We start from the raw sequence: 24393 nt of genomic DNA on the forward strand, positions 1-24393 counted from the left end.
GCACTGTAGTCCAGGGGTGGAGTCACCTATCTCGTGATACTTCGAAGACTCTACCAGGACAACAAAGTGCAATCATCCGGACCCAACACTAGGCGGCGATCTATGCACAAGATATGAATTCAGCAGCCCACATGCCTTGAACAAGTTGCTTCTGTAGTTCACTCCAATGTTTTGCTGCTTTTCGTACCACTGTGGTGAACAAAGAGACTTCTTCTGAAGGGCCAGAGGGATAAGGGTTATTCCCTTCAGTAGAGGTATCCATACCACTTGTATTCTGTAGGTCAAGTTATAGACCAGCATTATGAGGGAAGGAGGTTCTCAGCCTCAAAGTAATTATCTTCTGTGCAGCCCTAATCTTTATCAGGTATGGGAAGGGCATCAGTTAGACCCAAAGAGTTTCTCCATCCATGCAAATCTCAGGGCCTTTGTTAGAAATTGCTCTGAGGATTCATCATCAGCAAAATCAACACCCAGACAGACAGTCCAGCATCACTCATTGAAGCTGGAACAAAGTGTTGGAAAACCAATGGACCGACGCCCTCCACTCCTGCCACCCGGACACCTCTACCAACCTGGAACAGGCGGTCATGAACTTCTCCGCCTGGATCACTGATTGCGCCAACAAAGTCGAGCACACCAAGCCTGCTAAACCAAATAGACCATCCAAGTAGGCTCAATGAAACATCGCAGAACTAAGCACGCCTGCAAGCAACTTGAGGGAAGGTGGGCACCAGCAAGAACTCCACAGACCCAACTGCAGTAGTTGCTGCTACCAGACGGGTGTGGTGGAGTGGTGGGGCGGGGGTGATAAAAAGGGCCGGCCAAAGCGTCATGTGCACTCACCACTTCTCCCCCTGCATTGCTCTAGCGTCACGGAGCCCAGCTCCGCCTTAAATGAGCCATGGCAGTAGGAAAAGTAAAATGATAAAGCATTATCATTTTATTATTCCTCTTTCAACTGCTCGGACAGCAGTGGGGAGACACTACTCTGCCTTAGCGGAGGAGCCGCTGGCTGCCCAACTGCCTACAAAACATAGCTCAACTAATAATATCATCAACAGCTGATATAGAAGAAGAGGAGTGCCCTTGCCAATTGGTTTACCAATACCATAGTCTCTGAAAAATATCATCACTCCCTTCCAGGAGCTCTGTGACACCCTGGTGGACTTCTTCCACAAAAGGATTTCCAGCATCTACAAGAACTTCATACCCCAACCTTCTACAGCCGACATCCTCAGCCTAATCGCTCCCACAGAGGCAAACCCGACCACCTGGGAGCAGTTCACCACTCAAAACACCACAGCCACCATGAACTCGGCCCACTCAGGAGCCCCAACGAAACCCTGTCCCCACCACGTTTTCAGCCCCTGGAGCAGGACCATCAGCTAAGAACCACAATCTTTAATGCATCCATCACCATGTCCACCTTCTCTGAAGAATGGAAACACGCTGAGGTCAAGCCCCTTCTCAAGAAGCAGTCTGCCGGCCCCAGCAAACTCAAGAACTTCCACCCCATCTCTCTGCTTCCCTTCCCCGCCAAAGTCCTCAAGAAAGCCATCAACAGCCAACTCACAGAGCACCTGGAGAACAACAACCTCCTGGACATCTCCCAGTCTGGGCTCCGCACCAACCACAGCACTGAAACTGCCCTCATCGCCGCCAAAGACATCAGAGCCCTCCTGCACCAAGAGGAAACAGCGGCCTCCTCAACCTCTCGGCAGCCATTGACACTGTATACCATCACGACCTATTCAAGAGACTTCACCACATCGGAATTCAGAGACACCCTCAGGTGGATTGCCCCCTTTCTCACTAGAAGAACCCAGAGACTCCATCTGCCTCCCTACATCTTTAAGCACAAGAACATCAACTGCAGCGTCCCTCAAGGCTAATCCCTCAGCCTCACCTACATGACCCTCCGGGCTGACATCATCAGAACCCAAGGATTAAACATCTCCTACGCCGACGATACCGAGCTCATACTCTCACTATGAGAAGAGCCCTCCACCACGAAGACCAACTTCCACAGGTGTATGACGGACATCGCAAATTGGCTCAAACACAACTGCCTGAAACTCAACACTGACAAAACAGAGGTACTGCGGGTTGGGAAAACCACCTCCCATGGACCACCTCCTGGTGGCCTTCAGAACTAGGACCCTGACCCAGATCCACAGACCAGGCCCGTTACCTTGGCATCATCTTGGACAGCAAGCTCACCATGAAGTACCAGATCAACGGAGTCTCCTCCGCCTGCCTCTTCACTCTTCGCATGCTCAGCAAGATTTTCAAATGGCTATTGGATGACCCCAGATGTACCATCAACCAAGCCCTGGTCACCAGCTGGCTGGACTATGGCAATGCACTCTATGCAGAAATCAACTCTCACCTCCTCAAGAGACTACAGACCATACAGAACTCTGTGGCCAGACTCATCCTCCCCAAGAGAACCCACATCACCATCCCACCTCAGGAAGCTTCACTGACCCCCCCATTCAGAAGGGATGCCACTTTAAGATGCTGATCCACACCTACAATGCCTTGCACAACCAAGGACTGGCATACATCAACAACAGCCTGAACGTCCACCAACCTTCCAGACACCTGTGCTTCACCTCCTTTCACCTCGCTCACACCACTAGCATACATCAAAGCCACAGCAAAAGACGCTTCTTCTCCTGCTTCTCGGGCAGGACCTGGAACAACCTCCCTCTTCACCTCCGGGTCTCACCCTTGCTGCTGGAATTCATGAAAGGACTCAAGATCTGGCTGTTCAACTGAGCTCCAGCAATATGATCCACAGCACCTGGATACCCTCAAGGGTGATTAGCCACGCTTTACAAATCGGATTTGATTGATCATCAAACCAGACTTTAATCTTTTCTTTTACCACTCTTAAGATCTCAGCAGACTTCAAGGACTTAGGGACTCCACCTTGGAGGTCAGTGACTTCTTGGGCAGCGCAAACACCAGCGTCTGTGTAGGTGATGATTCCCAAGAAGTCCTGGTCAGAGTCACTGGAATAGCCAAACTGACATAAGAGGAGGAAAAGCAGACTTTGGGGGATAAAGACTATCAACAGTACTGGGAGAGTGACCACTTCCTCCAATTAGAAAAGCATTTCTCCTGCCTATGGTATTTTTTTTTTAATGGCAGATCATTTGGTAGATCATTCCCAGCCAGGGGATTTATCTGAAGGAGAACTGAATTCTTTGGTCTGTCCATGTGCGTTTGTCAAAAAATAGCTTGCCCTCCCACTCCCCAATGGCTTTCAAGTGGATCAATAAAGAGAGGTCTTTAGGAAGTTGGCTCTTCATAAGTGGACAAAAAAGAGGTACACTGTGTAAAGAGTCCAGGCAAACCCCAAAGGAATTACAGAGGCACAAAAGACACCACAAATGCTCTCTTTTGTGATATTGTGGATGAGCAAATAGAGGGTAGTGCTAAGAATTTATTACACACACAAAGGCAGTAAGTGGACTACACAAAGAAATCCAACACCAATTTATAAAAATAACATACTTTTATATAAATGTAGATACCAAGATCATAGGAATCGGGTAAGTACTTTTTGAGTTATGAATTGTTCGTTTTCAAAAACGGACACAGTGCAATTTCTGGCTCAGTAATGTTATCCTAAGGGGGGAAAATAAGTATTGCATTTGGGCACTTAGCAGCGACTTATGGGACTCTTCTTCAGGACTTAAGGTGAGTATGGGGCAAGGTCCAAGGCCACACCAACAAGTCACCTCGGGAGGCTATGGGGCGTCCGGATGCAGAGCTGTGTCACAGCATTGGGTGTCCCCTTCACTTCATGGGAGAATGGTCCAGTATCAAAGAGGCTGCAAGCAGCTACTTGGGGACCAGTCCGGGTGAGCCCATTGGGTGGGGGGGGGAGGGGGGGGGGGGTCAATCCTCGAGATCCTTGGGCACGCAGGGACACCCTTGATCCACTAGTAGTCTTTTGTGGTTAGAGGGGTATGCAGAAAGAGCCTGAAGGCAGCAACTGGAAGTCCAGTCTGGGCAAACCAAAGCATGGGCTTAGCTTGTGGGTCTGGTGACCCTGTTGGCACCGTCACCTCCCTTGGACTCGGGCTATGGAGTGCGGGTGCAAATGTGTTTTGAGGCGGTGGGTGGCGGTGGTCACAGACTCATGTCTTGGTCTAGGTCTTGCAGAGGAGGGGCAAACAGGACACCTGGGCCACTCACAAAGTGGGTCTCACTGTCTCTGAAGACCCTCAACATGCAGGTTGGTCCAGCTCTGCATTGATGTCTGGGCACTAAAAGCCTTGGCTGCAGCAAGGGATCGAGTACCAGGGGTATTGGTTGTGTGAGGCTTCAATTGGTCCTGGTGTCCTCTCAGTCTGTGGGAGGACAGATACAATCTTCAGGCGCACAGGGACCTCTTTCTGGGGACCTGCTACGTCGTGCTGGCCAGGGGGCAACAACTCAGTGGGCTGCACCATGCGTCTATGGTGCCTGCAGCTGCAGAGGAGAAGCTGCTCTACTCCAAGGGAGTTTCTTCAGGCAATTGGGAAGCACTGGCAGCTCTCGGCATTTTTAGAGATTGCACAATGGCAGGATGAGTCTGATTCTTCTACGTTTCTTGGGGGCAGCAGTCAAGCTGGCAGGGTTGGGGGTCAAGTCAGTTGCTGCTCCTTGATTCTCGTGGCAAGACTCTTCTTCGTCCACTCCTTCACTTAATATGTCGAAATCTAAAGATCTGGTATCAGGCAGTCCCCTAAATACTCAAATTAGGTGTGTTAAGGGGCGTGAGTGGTAGTAGCCAATGGGCTACTTATTCCTGGGGTCACTACACCCCCTAGATGACCACTTCCTTTGAGGAGTAGGCGGCACCAGGTTACAGAATTCCTCATTCTACAACATACAATATGGTGGAATTTCAAAAGCTGTGTTCACTTTCAGCTGGTCACCCTAGAAGTGTGTCCAGCCTGGCAGTGCAACACACCTCCCGCATTTCTAATTTTCTCGCCTGTCCAGGTGCCAAAGGGCTCTGGACTGGGGGGCTGGGGCATCCTCTCCTGTGAGGGAAGCCAGTTTTGCATACCACAAGCTGTGGGCTCTTTGAAGCTCCCCTGCCTCGGAATGCTAATCTGCAAGTCATCCTGTGGAAGGGTGGTAAACACCCTTTGCCCAAGCAGGCTTTGTTTCTGACCTCCTGAGAGCCAAGGCCCTCACTCTTGGGGCTCTGAAACTGGTCTTTGGTGGCAGGCTGGCATAATCAAGTCAGTCAGCACACCAGTAGTTGGTTAGGTTTTCAGGGGGCACCTCTAAGGTGCAGTCTGGGTGCATGTAATAATAAATCCACCAGTGGAATCAGTGTAGGTTTATGAATACGTGGTGTTTGATACCAAACACCATATGTTCCAGTGAAGCCATTATGTAGCTGGGGAACTTGTTTTGACCAGTGCCCAGTACATACCTTAAGATGGCTCCCCTGCTCACTTGCAAAATGTAGTAATAGAACTAGACATCACATAGGCATACCAGCTTATGCAGATATCTCCTCACATCAAATTTGATGCACCCTGCCTTAGGGATCAAAGGCCAACTGTAGGTGTGGCTTACATATACTAGATGCAGTGACTTGGGAATGACACATCGGAGAGTGTCATGTCATGTTTTCATATCGCTCATTACATCTTTTTCTCAAACACCAGCCATGGAATGCAGAATAAATAACTCCAAAGTTCAAAAGCAGGTGTTTAGCTGAAGGGTACAGAATTTCACTGCTCTCCATCATTTGATTCTGAAACCAGCTAACAGGCAAAGCCCAGCACCTGCACACTGATGCACAGCCTTCCCAATGCACCAGATATCTGGATTCTAAATATGACAAGACAGTCATTAATACAGCCATGTATTTCTGGAAAAAGGCTTAGACCGTGCAATGTTAATTATGTACTTCAACCAAAACAAAATAAGTGATAAAAGGAATGTTTGAATTAGGTTCAACCACTAGCGTTAACTTAGGGCCACATCCATTCCACATTTCATTGGCTGTGCCATACTAGGCAAAGACCAACCATAAGGAATTCAGTCACGGTCTGGCTTCAGTGTGAACAGTTCACCCTGAACTGTTGGGTCAGAACCCCTCCAGGCAGAAGTCAAGTCTCTCCAGACCAGTTTCAGTCAACTTAGACCTCATAAGTTAGGGACAGCCAAAGTCCTGTGGCTCTGGCAACATTATATAGTTTAGCCCTAAACTGGTTTCAGTCAACTTAGACCTCATAAATTAGGGGCAGCCAAAGTCCTGTGGCTCTGGCAACATTATATAGTTTAGCCCTAAACTATCGCGAGATTAGGAAGACGAAGTTCTAGCACAATACAAGGAGAGTTGCTCCAGTTAAAAGGTCGAGCCATTTCTAGCAGCACATCTTGCTGCTCCCTCTCAAGTTATGTCTAAACTAGGAAACTCTGTCAAAGCCAACAAACCTTTGGTTTCCACTGTTTGTAGGGTCAATCTCTCTGAAGAAAAAGGTGATTTTTTTTGTCTCCTGACCGATCCTAATCCCCAAAATTCCAAAAGACTATTCCATGTACGGAGCCCTTGGACGAAACCCTCACTTTGTGGAAAACTGCTCCCGCTGTGGAAATCACTCACCATTCAATCAAGAGTACTGCAAATGTACTGGATCTGAGCTCACCAAATACATCTTCGACTGGCAGAGGCAAAGTATCTAACTCGGAGAGTTTGGAAGCAGGCCAAGTGATCAGGGGCCTAAGTTGCAGGTTCACAAAAACACTATCACTGGTGTTCCTTAAACCTTACCAACTAGCTGAAATATAGGTTATAACATCTCATAACACCTTTAAAAAAAATACAAGATTTGTCACTTTGAAACCCTGTAAATTAAAAGTGTACTGCCCCATTTAATGGTATTTAATTCATCAATATGAAATGGGTTGTTCACCTTGGTGGGTTATGACTCATCTACAACACTTGGAGGACTCAGTGACTAGCACTTTACCTGCTGAGCCAGCTTGCTGGCTATCTCAATGATGAGTAACTTGTACCAAACTAGTGCAGTTGAAGACAGGAAGAGTTCACCAATAGATGATTAGCACACTAACTCACAGGAGCAGCAGAAACAAAGGATTCCTTATGAACGTCTATATGCCACATCCCCTTGTAGGCTTTTTCCAGTGCTTTATGTATAAGAATTGTCATAAGCCAAAGCTGGAGGTATGCACATTTTCATTAATAAGCATCCACTTTTTCGCATCAAATTTTTCCAAACAAAAACTAAGAATAACATATAATTTCAAAAGCTCTTTGTCAAACAAAAAATACACATCTCTTAAAGGTGCCGAACAATAACACACATATTTGTGCCTTGTTGGGGCTCATTAGTGTGATGGAAAACCTTTGACAGTAATGAAGTTCAATAGGTGGTTGGCTCCAATATAATTTTATCTGTTCAGAATTACACCTCATTTGAGTTTCAATGGCCCTGTTAAAAATGTTATTTCTTTTTAAAATAGTTTTCACTCTTTCACTTCAGCAATGCACATAGGAATTAAAACACAATGACTGGTGAGCAACAGCTTCTTTTCGATCAATCGAATTTGTCACCGACAGGATTAATACAAACAGGGAAAGGTATGGTTTCAATTCGAGAGCATGGAGGTTTCAAAGTTCACTGAGTTCAATACTTCTGCTGTCGCAGGCAGCCGGGCTGAATACCCAACCTGCTCAGAATGCAAGGCTTGTGTCTTTCACTTTTAAATCATTATTGCAAGGAAAAGAAGCAAAAAAGAAATATCTTGAAAACTGTGAACTTCACAACTTACTTCTGTAAACTTTAAATAAAAAACACTTTTTAAAAATGTATTTTTATAGAAGATTTGGAGTTCTTTTGCAAATGAAGGCGCATGTGCGCATTAAAGTCTTTGAATAATAAATATAAATATATTCTTAAAGCATTAATTAAAATCTACGCAGCTTGTTTAATGTCCATCGTCCTAGTTTCACTGAGTGACCACCTTGCTCCCGTTAAGGAAAGTCGGCTTCTCTGTCCTTGTAGAAAGTCACAAAGGTTCCATCTTAGTAAAAAATAGGACGAATAAATAAAAGTGACTGGCGATCTATTAGCGGGAAAGCCGAGGAATGACAGAGCCATATGCTCCCTTGCTTGACAAGGCGAGCTGTGCAGGGAGGAGCATGGGGCTAGTTTTCCAGTCACTGCTTAAGCAGTTCTTCAGTTCTCGGAAAGCGACAAGGCCAGGGCGGCCTGCAGCGCAGCTTCCTCATCAATACTGTAATCCTGCAGAAAAACAAATAAAATTATCATATTAACAAAATCTGCATCAAGGAGAAAATGTTGGACTAAGCAGAACAGCTTTATCAATCATTTAGGCTCAAAACCATAAAGCTCAACTGCACTAAAGAGAAAACAATGGAAACAAGCACACCAGCTTCCTCATTCACCAGAAGTGGCACCACAGACAGATTTCTCTGGCTTGGCTGGGGAAGCATTTTAGTCAAGACTACAGTTGCCCTCAAGCCATCACAGCAAACATTAGAGGGATAGAGACTGAAATAATGGTATCCTTGATCCAGCCAATTCTGCATCACATGAGATGGTACTAGTGACTTTTAGATAGCAGTACAAGCAACACGTTTGAGAGAATGTGGTGTTCTAGAACTGTCACAAGAGACCATTAAGAAATACCCATTTTGTGAAGGCTCAGAAGACTTTGAGGCAAAATCTGCAACATAACTTGAAATAAGCCCAGACTGAAACAGGTAAGTGACCGCAGAGTGAGAGCTCAGATGCAGTTGGTTAGCAAAACCGGACTAAGATTTTAATGTTTGCAGAGAAACGGGCACAAGAGATAAGCCTAGCGACCGATTACTAGCATTAATCTCTTCAAATCAGAATTCTGCTATTCCTGTTGTTGGTGCCTAATTTAGCTCATTTCGCTAGTCATCAGACCATTTTCCTACCGCTAACATTTGCCTTCTACTGGCAATATTTGTGTAAATAACAGAAAACAGAGGGATCCGTGAAGTGAAAAATTCCATAAACTTGATAGAAAAGTCTGACATTTCTTGGTGTTTGATCCCTGATTAACACCATATCTGTGGGGCTCTTTTTTAGCCCCACTCCAGAAGCAACAGCCTTATATTCCATTTGCATTTGCATCATTTGTCTTCTTCATTATCCATTTTCACTCAAATTTTTACACTAATCCTCTTTGGTTAACCTCATGTTTTAAATCCTTTTTCAGCATTTTCTCGTGCAATGGAATATAAGGCTGTTGCTTCTGGAGTGGGGCTAAAAAAGAGCCCCACAGATATGGTGTTTATGTTCGACACGTGTAGTGTGGGCTGGCACGAAAAGCAGTGAGCACGCCGCTTAAGTTGAAAATATGGATCACTTAAAAAGTGGGAATAAGGAAGAAACATTGGTGGAAAGAAAAACGGAGTGCAACCCGAGTTTATGTGTTGATCCCTGATTAACACCACATTGGTCAAACGGTGTCACTATCATGTGACAATTCATAAAAATTACAGTCATAATTAAAACATAGGATGGATCACAGGCACAAGAATCTATGAATCTTTAGCCCTGAAGACGTTCCATAATATTACATATTTAAAGGAACGAACCGCTTTGGCTATTTGTTTATGTTTTCTGAGAACTTGATCATTTATAAAGAAGGATCTATTGGACATTTGATTTTCTGTTCTTATGGAACTCTGGAGTGTGCTCTCTTTGAGATGGATTGATGGGATTTATCTGAACATGGTTGCAGCGGTGTCCATAGCAGCACTGAGAAGATGAGCACCCAAGGATGAATTAATATGCAGGACTAATCAAGAGTGTGCTGGGTCCTCTCTGTCACAGCTGCTCATTTTCTGTTTCCGATAAATCTGACTTTGTTGTAATTGGGGACAAAGAAAACACTATGTATCAGCAGTGTTACAAAACTCTCAACATGCCCCCACGCAAGATCAGTTGCGGCTCCTAGCGGAGGAGCGTCGCCCTCACTGCCTGGCTCAGAGCCACGAAATGTAGTGCTAGTGCACTACAAACCCCTAAGTGCTCATGTGTGTTTGGCCGGCCATCTGAGGCCGACCAAAACACACATGCACACTTAGGTTTTCTCCATCCCAGCTGCACTGAGCTGCCGGGCTGGAGTAACACCGCAGACTCTCTGGTCTGAGCAGGGCGTCTTTCCTGCCTGCTCAGACCAATTCCTGCACTGCTCTGCAGCATGGGGATAAAATGGGAGTCTGTTTAATGGGCTGCTGAGACCAGGCAGGAAGAGGAGAGGCAGCGCGACACTGGAGGCTGCTGGCAGCAAAAGGTAAGTTTATTTATTTTAAATATTGTATCCTTCCCCCTCAAACCCTGTGCGATACCTTCCGCGTGACCTACACCACCCTATGTTTATGGTGGCCGCTGCTACGCAATATTCCCCATACAATCCGATTTTATCAACAACTAGTCCGCTTTCTCAAACAATCAGTTTTTGAATGCTGACTGAAAAACGTATTAGTTCAGAGAGACCGTCTTCTTCAGAGAAGACTTCTGCTTCGATAAACTGAAGTCTTGGAGATGAAATCCGGCAAAATGTCTAGTAGATAATTGAAAATTCCACATCTGAAGAGTGTTGCAAATCAGAATACAGTGCTTCTTATACATTGCGGGTGACAGTATTTGCATTATGAGTCATTTGAGAAGCAGAACATATGAGACAACCTTCCGAAGTACTCTGGAAGAGGAGCTGATGAGGAGGGCTACAAATCATCACTGATAACTCTGATATTCAACTGTAATCCTAAAGAATGGATAAGGACCATTCAGTGCTGAATTAAGTCCACAGTGAAAAATGTCTTTCCTAGAGGGCTCCTAACCAACTCCCAACAGATGGCAAATACAATTAAGGAGTCTGTCCCTGAGCATTGTGATTTCAGTGAACACTAGTAATTAGATACTCATTTGAAACAGAAGCTAGAGGCCAGATGTACGAAGGCTTTTTGTTGTCGCATAATTTGGCGTTTGCAACCACAAAAAAAGGCCTTTTGGTAGGTAAGAAACCTAAATTGCAAGTTACCATATCACAATTTGGATGTGACTACATTCCGAATTGTTATTTGTTTTGGGCACTGTTGCCAAATACTAATTTGCATTGGAACATATTAATATTTTCCAACTGAAATCTGGTAGCAAAATGTTAATACTTTACTGACTACAAATGTGTGGTGGTAATCCACTCACAAATGAGAAGGCGTCCCAAAGGTAACTCACCCTTTGAGAATGTTGACACATTTTTTTGGAGAATTGTAGGCATTGGACCACTGACTACTCTTTTTAGAACAAGCATTTACAATGCAATGGTCTCGGCATTATTAAAGGTAGAGCTATTGGCATTGCTCATGACATTTTGTTTAAAAAAAAACTCTAAATTAATGGTATTGTCCATTACAACGGCTATAGGTGAGCATTAGAGAGTAGTAGAGAGTATTCGCGGACACAGAGCCACACACACATAGAGAGAGCCACACACACACACACACAGAGCCCCACACACACACAGAGCCCCCCACACACACCCACACACAGAGCCCCACACACACAGAGCCCCACACACACACACACACACACAGAGCCCCCCACACACACACACAGAGCCCCCCCCCAACACACACACAGAGCCACACAGAGCCACACACACACAGAGCCACACACACACACAGAGCCCCACACACACACAGAGCCCCCCCACACACACAAAGCCACACACAGAGCCCCCCACACACACAGAGCCCCCCCACACACACAGAGCCCCACACCCACACACACAGAGCCCCCCGCACACACAGAGCCCCCCACACACAGCCCCACACACACACAGAGCCCCACACACACAGAGCCCCCCCACACACACAGAGCCCCCCCCACACACACAGAGCCCCCCACACACACAGAGCCCCCCCACACACACACAGAGCCCCCCCACACACACAGAGCCCCCCCCACACACACAGAGCCCCCCCACACACACAGAGCCCCCCCACACACACACAGAGCCCCCCCACACACACAGAGCCCCCCCCACACACACAGAGCCCCCCCACACACACAGCGAGCCCCACACACACAGCGAGCCCCACACACACAGCGAGCCCCACACACACAGAGCCCCACACACACACACAGAGCCCCCCACACACACACACACACACAGCGAGCCCCACACACACACAGCGAGCCCCACACACACAGCGAGCCCCACACACAGCGAGCCCCACACACACAGCGAGCCCCACACACACAGCGAGCCCCAAACACACAGCGAGCCCCAAACACACACACACAGCGTGCCCCCACACACACACAGCGAGCCACACACACACATCTTTGTTTTCATCGCATTACAGACTTACCAAAAAAGTGCTTTTTTTGCTTTTCCACCTGCTGAACGTGTATAGTTAATTTACACATATTTACATTTAGATGTGGATTAAAAAATGACATCCTGCAGCCTTTCCTTTTAATACTCACTGTACTCAAAGATTGTCACAAATTCACTGAACTATTTTTTCTCTGACTGCAAAGTGAGAGGCCTGCCATCTGACCTCTGCCTTTAAAGTGCAGCACGTGAAGAGATAAATATAGAATTTAAAGGCACTTTTATTTATTGCGTGGACTTTCGTGAGCCACCAAAAATCGGCTTAGGACCCACAGTGTGGGAAACACTGTCCTAGGAAGATTGAGGGTTAAAGGTCATGAAGTACTGTCCTGTGATGTCTTTAAGGTCAAGGATGTGTGATGTCACTTTTCGTACCCTTCGCTGCATCGGCAAAGAGGATCCCTCGGTGAATGTACTCAACCAATGAAAGGATAATTTAAGACCTGCATATACCAGAATGCATTTCAACAAGGCACGGTGGGAAAAAGGAAAATAAGATTTTTTTCTGCCATGAGGACCCGGACCAAAGAGGTGGCAGGAAGAACCAATGGCAACGGCACTGACCGGGGGAGAGCTGACTTCTTTGTAATCCTTAACCACTTTTCACACAGAATTTGGGGGAAAATTCACTGCGGTGTTTTCAGCTGTAAAACTTGTGGGGGAACAATTGGAGCATACTATCATTAAAGTACAATAGGCTGAAGGACATGTTGAGTTCAACTGAGGCTGCAGTGGGTGCACTGGAGGGGAAAGTCACAGGTCTGTAAAATGCAGGATGTTTAACCTTAAAAAGAATCTACAATGAGAGCTAGGAAAACCAGAAATGCTTGACACTTTGCAGAATGGATCTCAGCTCTGTGTTCTAGGGGTCCGAAGGTGTAAACTGATGGTTTTGACTGACTTCTCGACCATACAAGTTAAAGAGAAGGACATAATGGTGACGAAGCTTATAGAAAGTCTACCAGGAAGAAGACTGTGGGACGAAGGGTAGGTAGATAACGGGCTGGTAATCTCTCTCTCTCTCTCAGAGGAGTGGAAGAAGCACAATTTTCGGGCCATCCACTAGAAGGTGTCGAAGGGGAAAATCAGCTGCTGTTTTTCCATGACCTGCATCCTGCTACATTGTCCAGGAAAACAGACCTCCTGTGTGTCAAGCAACAGTTGGTGACAAAGGGGCTTACGGTCTCCACAGTCTTTCCTGTTAAACTGCGTTCTTATATGTCGAGTCAGTGTGGGTCGTTTTGGGCAACGTGAGCCCAGATTAGCATCAACTGACTATCGAAGACTGTGGATGGGTCTACGATGTAAGATGTTTGAGTATCTTCAGAGTAGTGAGTCCAAGGGTTGCTTTTCTAGAGAGAGTATGAGATTTGTAGCTGTGGGTTGCCATTGACTAAAAAAACAGGAATCCTTTTTGTCTGTCCATTGTGCCTGTTCTATGTATGCCTCTTAGAAGCTACAGCAGTTTGCCAGTTCGTAAATTTCGGTCTTTGGAGACGTGGTTCAGTTACAAAGTGTGATCACTCTACCGAAAATAAATAAATAATGGAAAAAGTTTTAGGGGGGGCCGGCGAAGAGTGGGAGGTGGGAAATGTATTAAAATAAAAGCAGGCGGGGGAGAGGGGAAAAATGAAGCACACAAGGGAGAGAACAACACAGAGCAAGCAGGAAGCAAGAGCGTGCAACCTGGACTACAGAGGGGGCAGGGAGTGGGAGCAACGAAGGGGTACCAAGGGGAAGAGAAGCACGCGAGAGAAACAGCTGGAAAATATATGCACTACCATGGAGTTCTAAAACACAAAGAGAACAAAAGGTCCCTAACAGTGAGCAGAGGAAGGGCAGAAGCCAGCCCGTCATAGAGAAGGTAAAGAGGCTATATTTCTCTTTTACAGATTAAGCACTGGTCGGGGTGATCCCGGTTAGAGAAAGGAGGAAAGGATGAGGGACGAGGGTACGGAAAGCGGGTAAAAAGAGGACAGCAAGCATACCAGAAGGATGTGAATTGATTGTAGGAGTGGAAAGAGGAATGCCCTCAATTCTCACAGAATACTTTTTAACCAAATAATCACCAGAACCAGTATTCCTTTTTCAAACCATCTGCATGTGAACATGAAATAAGGGATAACATGTAGAAGTGGTATGTGTTGCGCCAAATCATATATGATTTGCCCCGTTTTCCGGGCCTCTCCCGCTCGCGCCCCTTCAAACATTGGTAGCTTTGACCTGCCGGAACCTTTCAGACGAAAATAATAATTTAACTACTTGAAACACCGATCCCTGTGTCAACTGTTGCTGTATAGGGATGGGAAGGAAATAGTGTTACTATTTTTCAACTAAATGCGTCCTTTTCCACCGTGAGAGACGATTTAAATAAAACTGAGAACTGCTGCTGAGCAGTGTTTCCCGATTATGGCCAGCTGCGGCATAGCTTTCGTTTTGACTCGAGCGTAGCCATCATTGGTGCAGCAGGTGAGGGGTCTACTGAACCTCCTTACACCTACTTTTTTACTAGCTGACCTGCGGCGCGCATCAGAGCCATGGGCACCCTTGTCCTTGGCACCTATGACAATGTCTTGTCGTGTGGTGTCAGCGCGCCGTTCCAACTGTAAGCCTTCTAAGCCTGTCATGGTTCGCACTACGAGTGATGCACTGAGGCGGGGATTGAGAAAACAAGCGACTCAGAGTGGCCTCCCTGTTAATAGTCAGTGCGGTGTCCGGCTGGGGTCAGAGGCGGACTCGAACACTGACTGCTTCTGTACGCCTCTGAGTGGCTGCTACGCCTGAAGTGGCCGGCCAAGAACCCCAGACTGACCCCCCCCCCCTGTAGTGTGTTTTATCTAGGTACCTGAATCGATATCCTATTCTTTGCCCTTGTCCGGTTATAAATCAATAATATCCCTGCAACGGCATAGAAACCCTTTTCATAATTCGGTCATAGCGCATGCTGTCACATTAAGCAAGCCTACTCCTCCAGCCCCCTAGAAAGCACACCGAGTTCTTAAACAAATCCAAGCCTCCAGCAACCTGGGAAATCCCCGCTGCCGTTGTTTTGATTTCGTCCGAGAACTCCTGTAAAGCACTGTAAGAACGACCAGTTCTTAGTGACATCTTTATTGACGTCTTATGTCCAGCCTTACGTCAAACCCGGCACCTTTCAGGTATAAATATACCAACGTTGCCTTAAGCAAACACACGGTGGTAATCCTGGAGCAGTGCAGCTATCTACTTCCGAAGAGCCCAGCTGATGCGAGAGCCCACGGACGCTGCCCCTCCTCCCTGACACGCTGAGAAAGACGCTGTCTTTTCTCCTGCCGAGAAATCCAGCTCCGGCGTTTCCAGCCTACCCTTGCGGGTGACTGGGATACAGAGTCCTGAGAGAGAGATACCAGCCCTCCTGCCTTCGAATACCCAGGTACTGTACTGATTAAACCCTTACAGAGAATTCTTGAGTCAGATTCTTGGCAAAACAAACTTAACTTAAACTGCTACTTACTTACTCCTTCCCATGTATTAGGCCTAGGTCAGGTAGGCGTAGTGGAGAAGTGTGACTCACTGGTTAGAGGAGGCAGACCTGGAAGCAGAGGTAAGCCCGGGACCAGGGTTCAATTCCCGGCTCGGCGGGATCTTGAGTCCTAAAATGTCCATGGACTCGACAATTCTCGCACCGGTGCCTACTCGATTCACGGGTTCACACTCTGCGACTCTGGGCAATAGCTTGCTTAATCTCCACAACGGCCCCTCGCGGCGGGATGCCTGGCTTTCACCTTGCGGATACCCTGCGGGGTTATCTCACAGGGGAATACCAGGACGGGTTCCCTAAGCAAGCGCTAAGAGACCGCTTGGTGATTTGCGCTATATAAATTCCTGTACATTTACATTTACATTTACAGTTAGAAGCACCAGTTGAGTACGATTAGTCAATGTATATATGTATGTATCTATTTTATCCATTTTAAAGTATCATATGGCTAAGAAACCATATCACTGCTTTTACAGTATTATTTCATAATCCTGCTTTTACTGTATGCACTTTACTTAACTACAAGTATTGCAATTGTAGCAATTCACTTCTCTTGTATGAGGAAAGAGACTGCTCAATAAATAACACCTTTTATTGAAAACACCCGTCTCTCTTTTTCTCTGCAACCTGGTGAAACTAAGTACGCACCTTTGACTGAGTGAAATAGCTGTCTTTTGTTTTCACACGACTCTAGAGATACACTCTTATTCAGGGAGAGCAAAGTTGTCATGTTTTATGGTTGTCAGAAACTAAATCCCTTCTTGTCTATCCAGGGAGGTTAAACTCCTCGCTTATTCGAGAAAGTTTCTAGTGAACTCTGAGCTAGCTGGCACAAAACTTAAGTCTAATATAGTCAGTAGAGACCTAGTTAACCTCAGTCCTACGTCTACACTACTGAAGATATTATTCCAATGCGCAGAGCCTATTGGGACTATAGGAACTACACTACATGTGGCCCAACGTTTGGTAAGGCGATAAATCTAACGCAAGACGTTAGAGTAACTCAGTCGTGCTTTTTCACACAGACCCTTTCTCCCGTAAATACTCCAAAGACGTCTGGAGTGGGTCAAAGGTTACAATTCGCCGAAACTTAGTAGGAAGAGATTTCTATGTATAGTTTTTGGTTTATTCAACGTTGAAGGATACAGTGTTCCAAAATATTGTGCACCTAATCTTTGTTTCCTTGAAAACCTGATCTGCAACAAAAAACCTTCCTGTCAGTAAAATGTCAGACGGTGAAGGAGATAGGGAGACAGCTAGAATAGCAGCTCGTCTCCTAGAGGATGACAATAGTCTCCTGCAGACCGACCCGGATGCAATACTCATCCCGGTCAACATAAGAAAAACTATAACTATTAAACTTATAGAAAATGGGCTAACATCGAGAGGTGGTACAGTCATATTCGTAATTGAGGCACATGAATAGCGGCAGACAGAGGTATTCTATTCATGGATAAACTTTCCAGCAGCAAACGCTGTCACACATGAATTCCACTATTACAAAATAGAGGAACCACCGAATATCTACACTCCTTTCGAGGAGGTGGAAATCCCATTAAAATACCAAGAGCACCTGCTCTGGTTTAAAGGCGCCCTAAAACATAATAATCACATCACCAGGCTCGGTCCACTAGGTAGACCAGGAGCAACATGGCCGGTTCTAGCCAGCTACACACCACATCCCGACATTGAAAAAATGTCAATACCAGAACTTTTAGCACAGCTAAAACAACTGATTAAAATACATAGACAATTAGTCCAATATGTAATGCGGACTTCAACAGGCCAACCAGCTATTAACATTCCACAGCTGGCCCCTCATCAGGGGAATACAAATAAAATAACACCACAGAACATACAGTCATGTCTGGGTAAAGTACCCATAAAACGGGAACAAATTCCATTCTGGTTAGCACAAAAAATCACTCAAATAGAGGCAGTATTTCCGGATACTACCCCTACTGAGAAACACAGAATTCTGACTATCTGCCTTCCAATGGGGATCGCACCACATGTGGAGGACTGTGACACTTGGGGCACAGTCTTTGCTTCCATTTACACAAAAACACATGGTGTTCCGTCCATGGCGGTAATACCAGATGTGCTAAGACAGATTCAAAACGAATACGGTCCAGAACCTGCTTTAACTCTAGGTATGAAATTACTGAAAGACTTCAAGCAGGTCTCAGCTTTATTATTATCTAACATAAAAAGAGAAGCAGCATCTGTGGCGATCCGTCAGAAATTGAAAGAAAAAGATATAGCATAACAACCATTTGAACTTGCCAGAATCATAGAAAAATCCTATGAAGAGCTAGGAAGAGATAGTTTGGGTGGGAAACCAGTAAAACCCCAACTAACTGAAAATCCTGAAAAAATATTTATTAAAAATAATCTAAACACTCCAAAAAAGAGCTGGGATGGAAATAAACAATCCACTCCTAAAGAAAAAAGATTCTAGTCCAGAGGAAAGTCTCCTCGGCGGAGAGAAAGATCTCCGGACCTAGGACACAAGTCTCCCCAGAGGGAACCCTCTGAGAAAATATACAACCTTAGAAATAGGGATAATTTGAAGAAACCTGATAGATATCAAGATATTGATACACGTCCCTCTCGATCTTTTCAGACTTCCTCGCAGAAATCGGAAAGAAGAGGACGGTCAGAACACAGGGAAGAGCATGTCAAGTCCAAAGACAAGGAACCTGCTCATCAAAGTAAAAAATTACAATTTCCAAAAAAGAAGGTAGCCAGCTTTAAGATAATCAAACATGCCGAGGATCCTGAGGACACAGCTGAAAAACGGAGAGTGGGCTCAGACAATGCTAGACAGCGCAGCAGAAGTGAACATAGCTCGCAAGATCCTGATGAATCATCTGGAGACAGTGGACACGAATGAATACATTCAGGTGGAAACTGCAGACACCAGAGTTAGCAAACCTCATAAAATATACGAAATAACATTACGTATAGAGGGAGATAAGACTAGGAAAATAAGAGGTCTATTTTGGGATAACCTCTCAAAAGGCTATGACATCCTTTTAGCTGAAAAAGACTGGCCACCGGAGTTTGTCAGGGAGTGCCCTCATGGCGAAGAAATGATTATGCCTGCCTTCTCAAATCACATTCCAATTCATAAAAAATACACACTTGCAAGAAAGTGGGCAGTAGCCCAAGCCCCTGCATTGTATAAAAACCATGTTGGATGGGATGAGGACTCTCCTCCTCACAAAATCCAGTTAAAATGTCAACCAACTGCACAGAGGCAGTACCCAATTAAGCAAGAAGCTAAAAAACAGGTCAGGGAGATCTTAGATCAACTTGAATACCAGGGGGTGATTGAAACTTGCACCTCACAAATGAACAATCCTTTGTTTCCTGTCTCCAAGCCAGACGATTCATATTGTCTAGTTTTGGACTACAGACATTTAAACTCATGTTGCAAAACTTTTGTAGTACAAAACTCACATAGTGCAGCACTAATGAATAACATCGTGCGCAAAAAATATAAAACAACATTAGACATCTCTAATGGATTCTTTTGTCAAAACATAGCACCTGAAAGCAGGTATTTGACCGCTTTCTCAATAATGGGCTCGCAGAAAATTCTGTCGACTCCCACAGGGGTTCAAGAACAGCCCAGGATTATTCTCAGCAAGAGTAACAGAGTTACTACAAATATATGATGATGAGGCATTATCTTATGTCGATGACATCTATCTAACAGATGATGACTTGGATACTCACTTGAAAAGAGTGAACACCATAATACTTGGGTTCGCAGCAGAGGGTTACAAATTCAACTTTAAAAAGTCACAAATTGCCCATCTAACTGTCCTATTTTTAGGATATGAATTATCAAGTGAAGGCAAAAGCCTGGCAGACAATTTCTTAGAGAAATGTGCTGTAATCCAAGCACCAAGAACGCTGAAAAACTTACAATCAATTCTAGGTTTCCTGAATTTCGGAAGAACTTACATTCTAAATTATGCAGAGAGGGTTAAACCTCTCTATGAACTAATAAAACCAGATTTTAAAACAATCAATTGGACTCAAAAACACACAGAAATTTTGAGATCATTGCAAACAGACATGTTAGCTAAAACAAAATTGCAAACACGCGATAACACACGCAACCTTGTGATCCGGGACATCCCAGGAAGATGCGGATTCACATACCTAACCTCTAATGAGGGAGAAACGGTACCAATAGCATACAAATCACATTTGTACACAGAAGCTGAAAAAACATTCAGCATTAAGGAAAACATTGTTCATGCGGTTCAAACAGTTGTAGCAAAAGAAAGAGACCAAGCTGATGGCAGACAGATTACTGTTAGAACAGCAGAATCAGCCTTTGAGGCATTAACAAGCCCATGTAATTTACCTACTGTGGCATTAAATCCAAAATGGATACAATGGGAAAATTCTCTTGCTACAGACAAAGTGAAATACTATTTTGACCCGGAGATGAAAAAATTTAAAAATCTAGAATATGAAAGAGAATATCCTCTGCCAATCGACATTCGGCCCATACAACAGTACGCCTGTGTAATATATACACAGACGGACATGCACAACCCTCAGTTTGGGTAAAACAAGCCTATAACGCCACATGCGAGATTGTTAAATACGTGTGGCGCGGAGGTAAATTGAGACCTCTGGTAACAAAATCACACTCCGTAGAAAATAATTCAGATAAACAAACTGAAGTAATAGCGTTAAAATTGGCGCTAGATAATGCCGATTACTGCGTCAAATCATACAATAACGACTTGCAGAACTGGGTGCAGAACGGTTACAAAGATGACACAGGTGCCACAATAAAGCATAAATCGCTTTGGGAACCAGTAGTTCTTTTACAAAAAGAACTACCAAAGACTCACGTGATACATTTATTGAGTCACGAACGTGATGGCGTTCACGTTTCAGGGAATTCATTGGCTGAGACAGCCACAGCGGAAGCAACTAAGCCGGCTTCCGTAGCTACAAAAAGCGTTCAGGAAAATACGTAGACGGGGAAACGATGCTGGCGGTAAAAACGTCATCAAAAGGAGACTGTGCAGCGCTACCCGTCAACTATCCACTCAATTATACATACGTAATCGATGCAAACTCCGTTCCTTTTGTTCAAATCCCTGGAGTGGGGGATAGGGTAATTCCAAACACGAACAGGAGAAACTTATTAGTGGCGGACGCACATATGGGTGAGGGTCTAAGACACCTCAAGATTAAGGAATCACTGAAAGAATTACAATCAATATACTGGTGGCCGGGAATGAGCCTGCAAAACTACAAATTTGCATTTTACTGTCAAAACTGCAACAGAGACCGCAGTGGCGAAATGCCCGGAGCATTACCAATGCCCTTCTTTTCGATTGATATCATAAGAATATCAATACAAAATACCCAGAAAAAATGCGTCCCATTAATATTATTTAAGACTAGATTCACTTAAAATGTAGACCCCAGCTCTCGGCTGACGTCTGAACGGTTATAAAAGATTTGCGAGTCTATAGCGGCATAGACGCAATTGGCATGCTACAGTCTGATCAGGGTCCTGCTTTTAGCTCTCGAGCTTATGAGGAGGACGTGACCAGCATGGGCATTGCATTGCGGGAATCTTATCACTTCCTTCCTGAGGGAAATGGGATGGTGGAAAGAAAAAACCGTGACATAGAGCAATCTATAACGGCAAAGGTATTAGGTTCGGGGGTTGGGTGGGTCAAACATTTAATAAATGTCCAACGTAGTCTTAATAATCTGCCAAGAAATTCTCTAAAAGGTTTCAGTCCGTACGAACTATTGTTCGGGACTAGAATGCATATCCAGGACCTCGATAGTCAGACTTCAGTGGTAGAAGGAAAATGCTTTGATATCAAAGATCGTTTGGCTATTTTACAGGACTTAAATGAAACAAGAAAAGACCTGAGCAACATAAAGTTGAAACAACAGCCAACAGCCACTGAAGAGAAACCACCTGTCCCAGCAAGGCCTGTCTGGATTCCAAAGATTGGGGATCTGGTCAGAGAGACAATCGCGGTGAAGAAGGAATTTGGGCCTTCTTACAGAAAAGCAGTACCTGTCTTAGCTGTCAGCGGAAGAAGATCAGTTGTACTACCGCCCCTTGCTGGTAAAAAGGAGAACCGAGTTGTATCCTTCGACCTGGTTAAACCACAATCATGTGGCCAATAATAAGTAGTAGGCCAAGTGGACTCCCAAGAAGTAGCAGAACACCAAAGTTTGCTACAAATCAAGAGGTTCAAACTGAGAGACTAATCACATTTGATAAACCTACAGTGAATCAACAAGGACTATGCAACAAAGCCATGGAACTTATGCCTCTTGATACCCAAATCACAACAATTCGTCAAGAAACACCAGTCTACAACGATGTAGCCACAGACTATGCAAACAGAACAAAGAAAAATCCAGAAGCAATTCCAACAATTGACAGAACTGCATCAGGCTACTTCATTGATTTTGATGACTTCTCTGAGAATCCGAGCGAACCTGAGGAACAGCCAACAAAAACAAAAACTCTTAAAGACACAACTAAAGAACTCTTTCATCAACTAAAAGAAACCTATCTGATTTCCCCATGGATTGAATTTTGGGTGGTGCTAGGTGTACTTTTCCTCCTGCTTTGGCTCATCATGGTGCTATGGTTGGGACACTTCATTGAGGGAAAATATGTTATAATGGACACAGCAAGCCAGAATATCAACCTGGTCCTAAAGCCACACAAGTCTTCACACATCGAGAAAAGAGAACTTTCTTCAGTAAACTTCACAGCCAATCCGATACCCGGTGGGGTAGCATGGGACAAAACAGATTATGATATATATGGCCCGGTCGAGCTCTTGAAGTATCCTCATCAATTTAAGGTTTCGTTAAGTGACTTTGTAAAACCGAGTACATTCTCTGATGATTGGGATTTTGAAAGTATTAATGATATGATGTCAGACTTAGCTATGTCAGCCAAATTTACAGAACATGATTATTTACAAGGTTCATCAAATTATGATCAAATGTACTGCTACAACCACTATGGTAACCATTATTTGCATAAATCTGCTCAACCTAGAAATGTTTTAAATTATAATCAATGGGAACATTGTGCAACTCCACCAAAGGGTAGTTCGAAAACATTTTATGAGAAATTTCCATACTTCTCAGGGTATAACACAAGTGAAGCAGAAACGTTCTATTTCAAACTGTTGAATAAGACAGGGATGAAAAACATGCTGACAAATACAAAGTTAATCTATTCAGAAACATTTTTTGAAAAAATGAATACATTTGGTTTTGATTTTTGGAACAATAACATTGAGACAAAAACCATCTGGGGTACTAAAGATTGGCAAGTGCAAGGTATAGAATCATTATTCAGAGCCTGCATGATCCCAGAACAAATTATATTTTTGAATGACACAATTCAACAAACAACCTGTCTTGGCCTAGCCAAAATTAAAGACTTAAACAAACCGTCTATTCTAAAGCCAACACCTGACAGTAATAGCACTACAGATGTTGAGATAGACGTATCCCATATTTTAAACCAAAACAGAACGCATCCTGATTGGAAAAAATGGTTGATCTGGCCCACAGACACAAATAACTGTCAAGATAGATTCCTGAACAAAATACAGGGGTTCAAATTGACCAGGCCAGACCCTAGATACTCCCAGCGACAACATCCAGGGATAGTAACAACATACAGTGTAGGTAAACTATGCCTTGAATGGCTACATACATCCACACTGGCAGAAATTAAGCAAAACTTAACTTTACTTAAAGAAGGTGCTGACTTGCGTGATTTCATTATGGGACCACGCAAACAGCGTCAAAAACGTTTCATAGCGGCCTCTATATATGCGGCTTATAACGAAGTTTGGAAAACAACTCAAATTGAAGCAGCAGAGAAAATACGGGAAATTGACCGTATTAATTTGGAAAAATCACTTTCTGTTGTGGACAATGGGTTAATGACTCTGTCTTCCAGAATATATTCACTGGACAGTATTGTATCATCTGCAATCGATATCATAGAACAAGACTTACTAATGTTACAACATGGTCAGTCCCAATTGCGTTCTATTGTATAGCTTGGCTGGACGTTACAATATCTGCGTTCAGGCTACGTGCCTTGGCGTTTAATCAACACAACGTTACTATTCTCTATCTTTAACCTTACTGATATACAAATCAGCCTGGCACAGAAAGGAGCAGAATATACAATTCTGAGCATTAAAAAACTTGAGAGATTACCATTGACAATGTCAGAACGACCTGTCATTGAATGGATAATACACGGGATAGTAACTATTCCGATAACGACTTCCCAATTTCGATACTGCCAAAAGTATATACAGGCAGGCCAGTATGAAAGGTTGGGTAAAGGATACATTAAGTCATCATGGAAATTA

At 44.5% G+C, this 24393-nt stretch overlaps 1 protein-coding gene across 1 annotated transcript in view; it reads right to left on the minus strand.

Annotated features, from left to right (window-relative positions):
• Positions 1-7554: 7554 nt before the first annotated feature.
• Positions 7555-24393, minus strand: part of RNF166 (ring finger protein 166) — a 168376-nt gene continuing 151537 nt past the window's right edge. Inside the window, exon 6 of the mRNA XM_078669372.1 lies at positions 7555-8288. Within this exon, the coding sequence (XP_078525498.1) occupies positions 8223-8288 (66 nt within the window). The 3' untranslated portion in view covers positions 7555-8222. The remainder of the gene's footprint in view (positions 8289-24393) is intronic.

This window comes from Lissotriton helveticus, chromosome 12 (assembly GCF_964261635.1).
Source record: "Lissotriton helveticus chromosome 12, aLisHel1.1, whole genome shotgun sequence".
Classification (NCBI taxonomy): domain Eukaryota; kingdom Metazoa; phylum Chordata; class Amphibia; order Caudata; family Salamandridae; genus Lissotriton; species Lissotriton helveticus.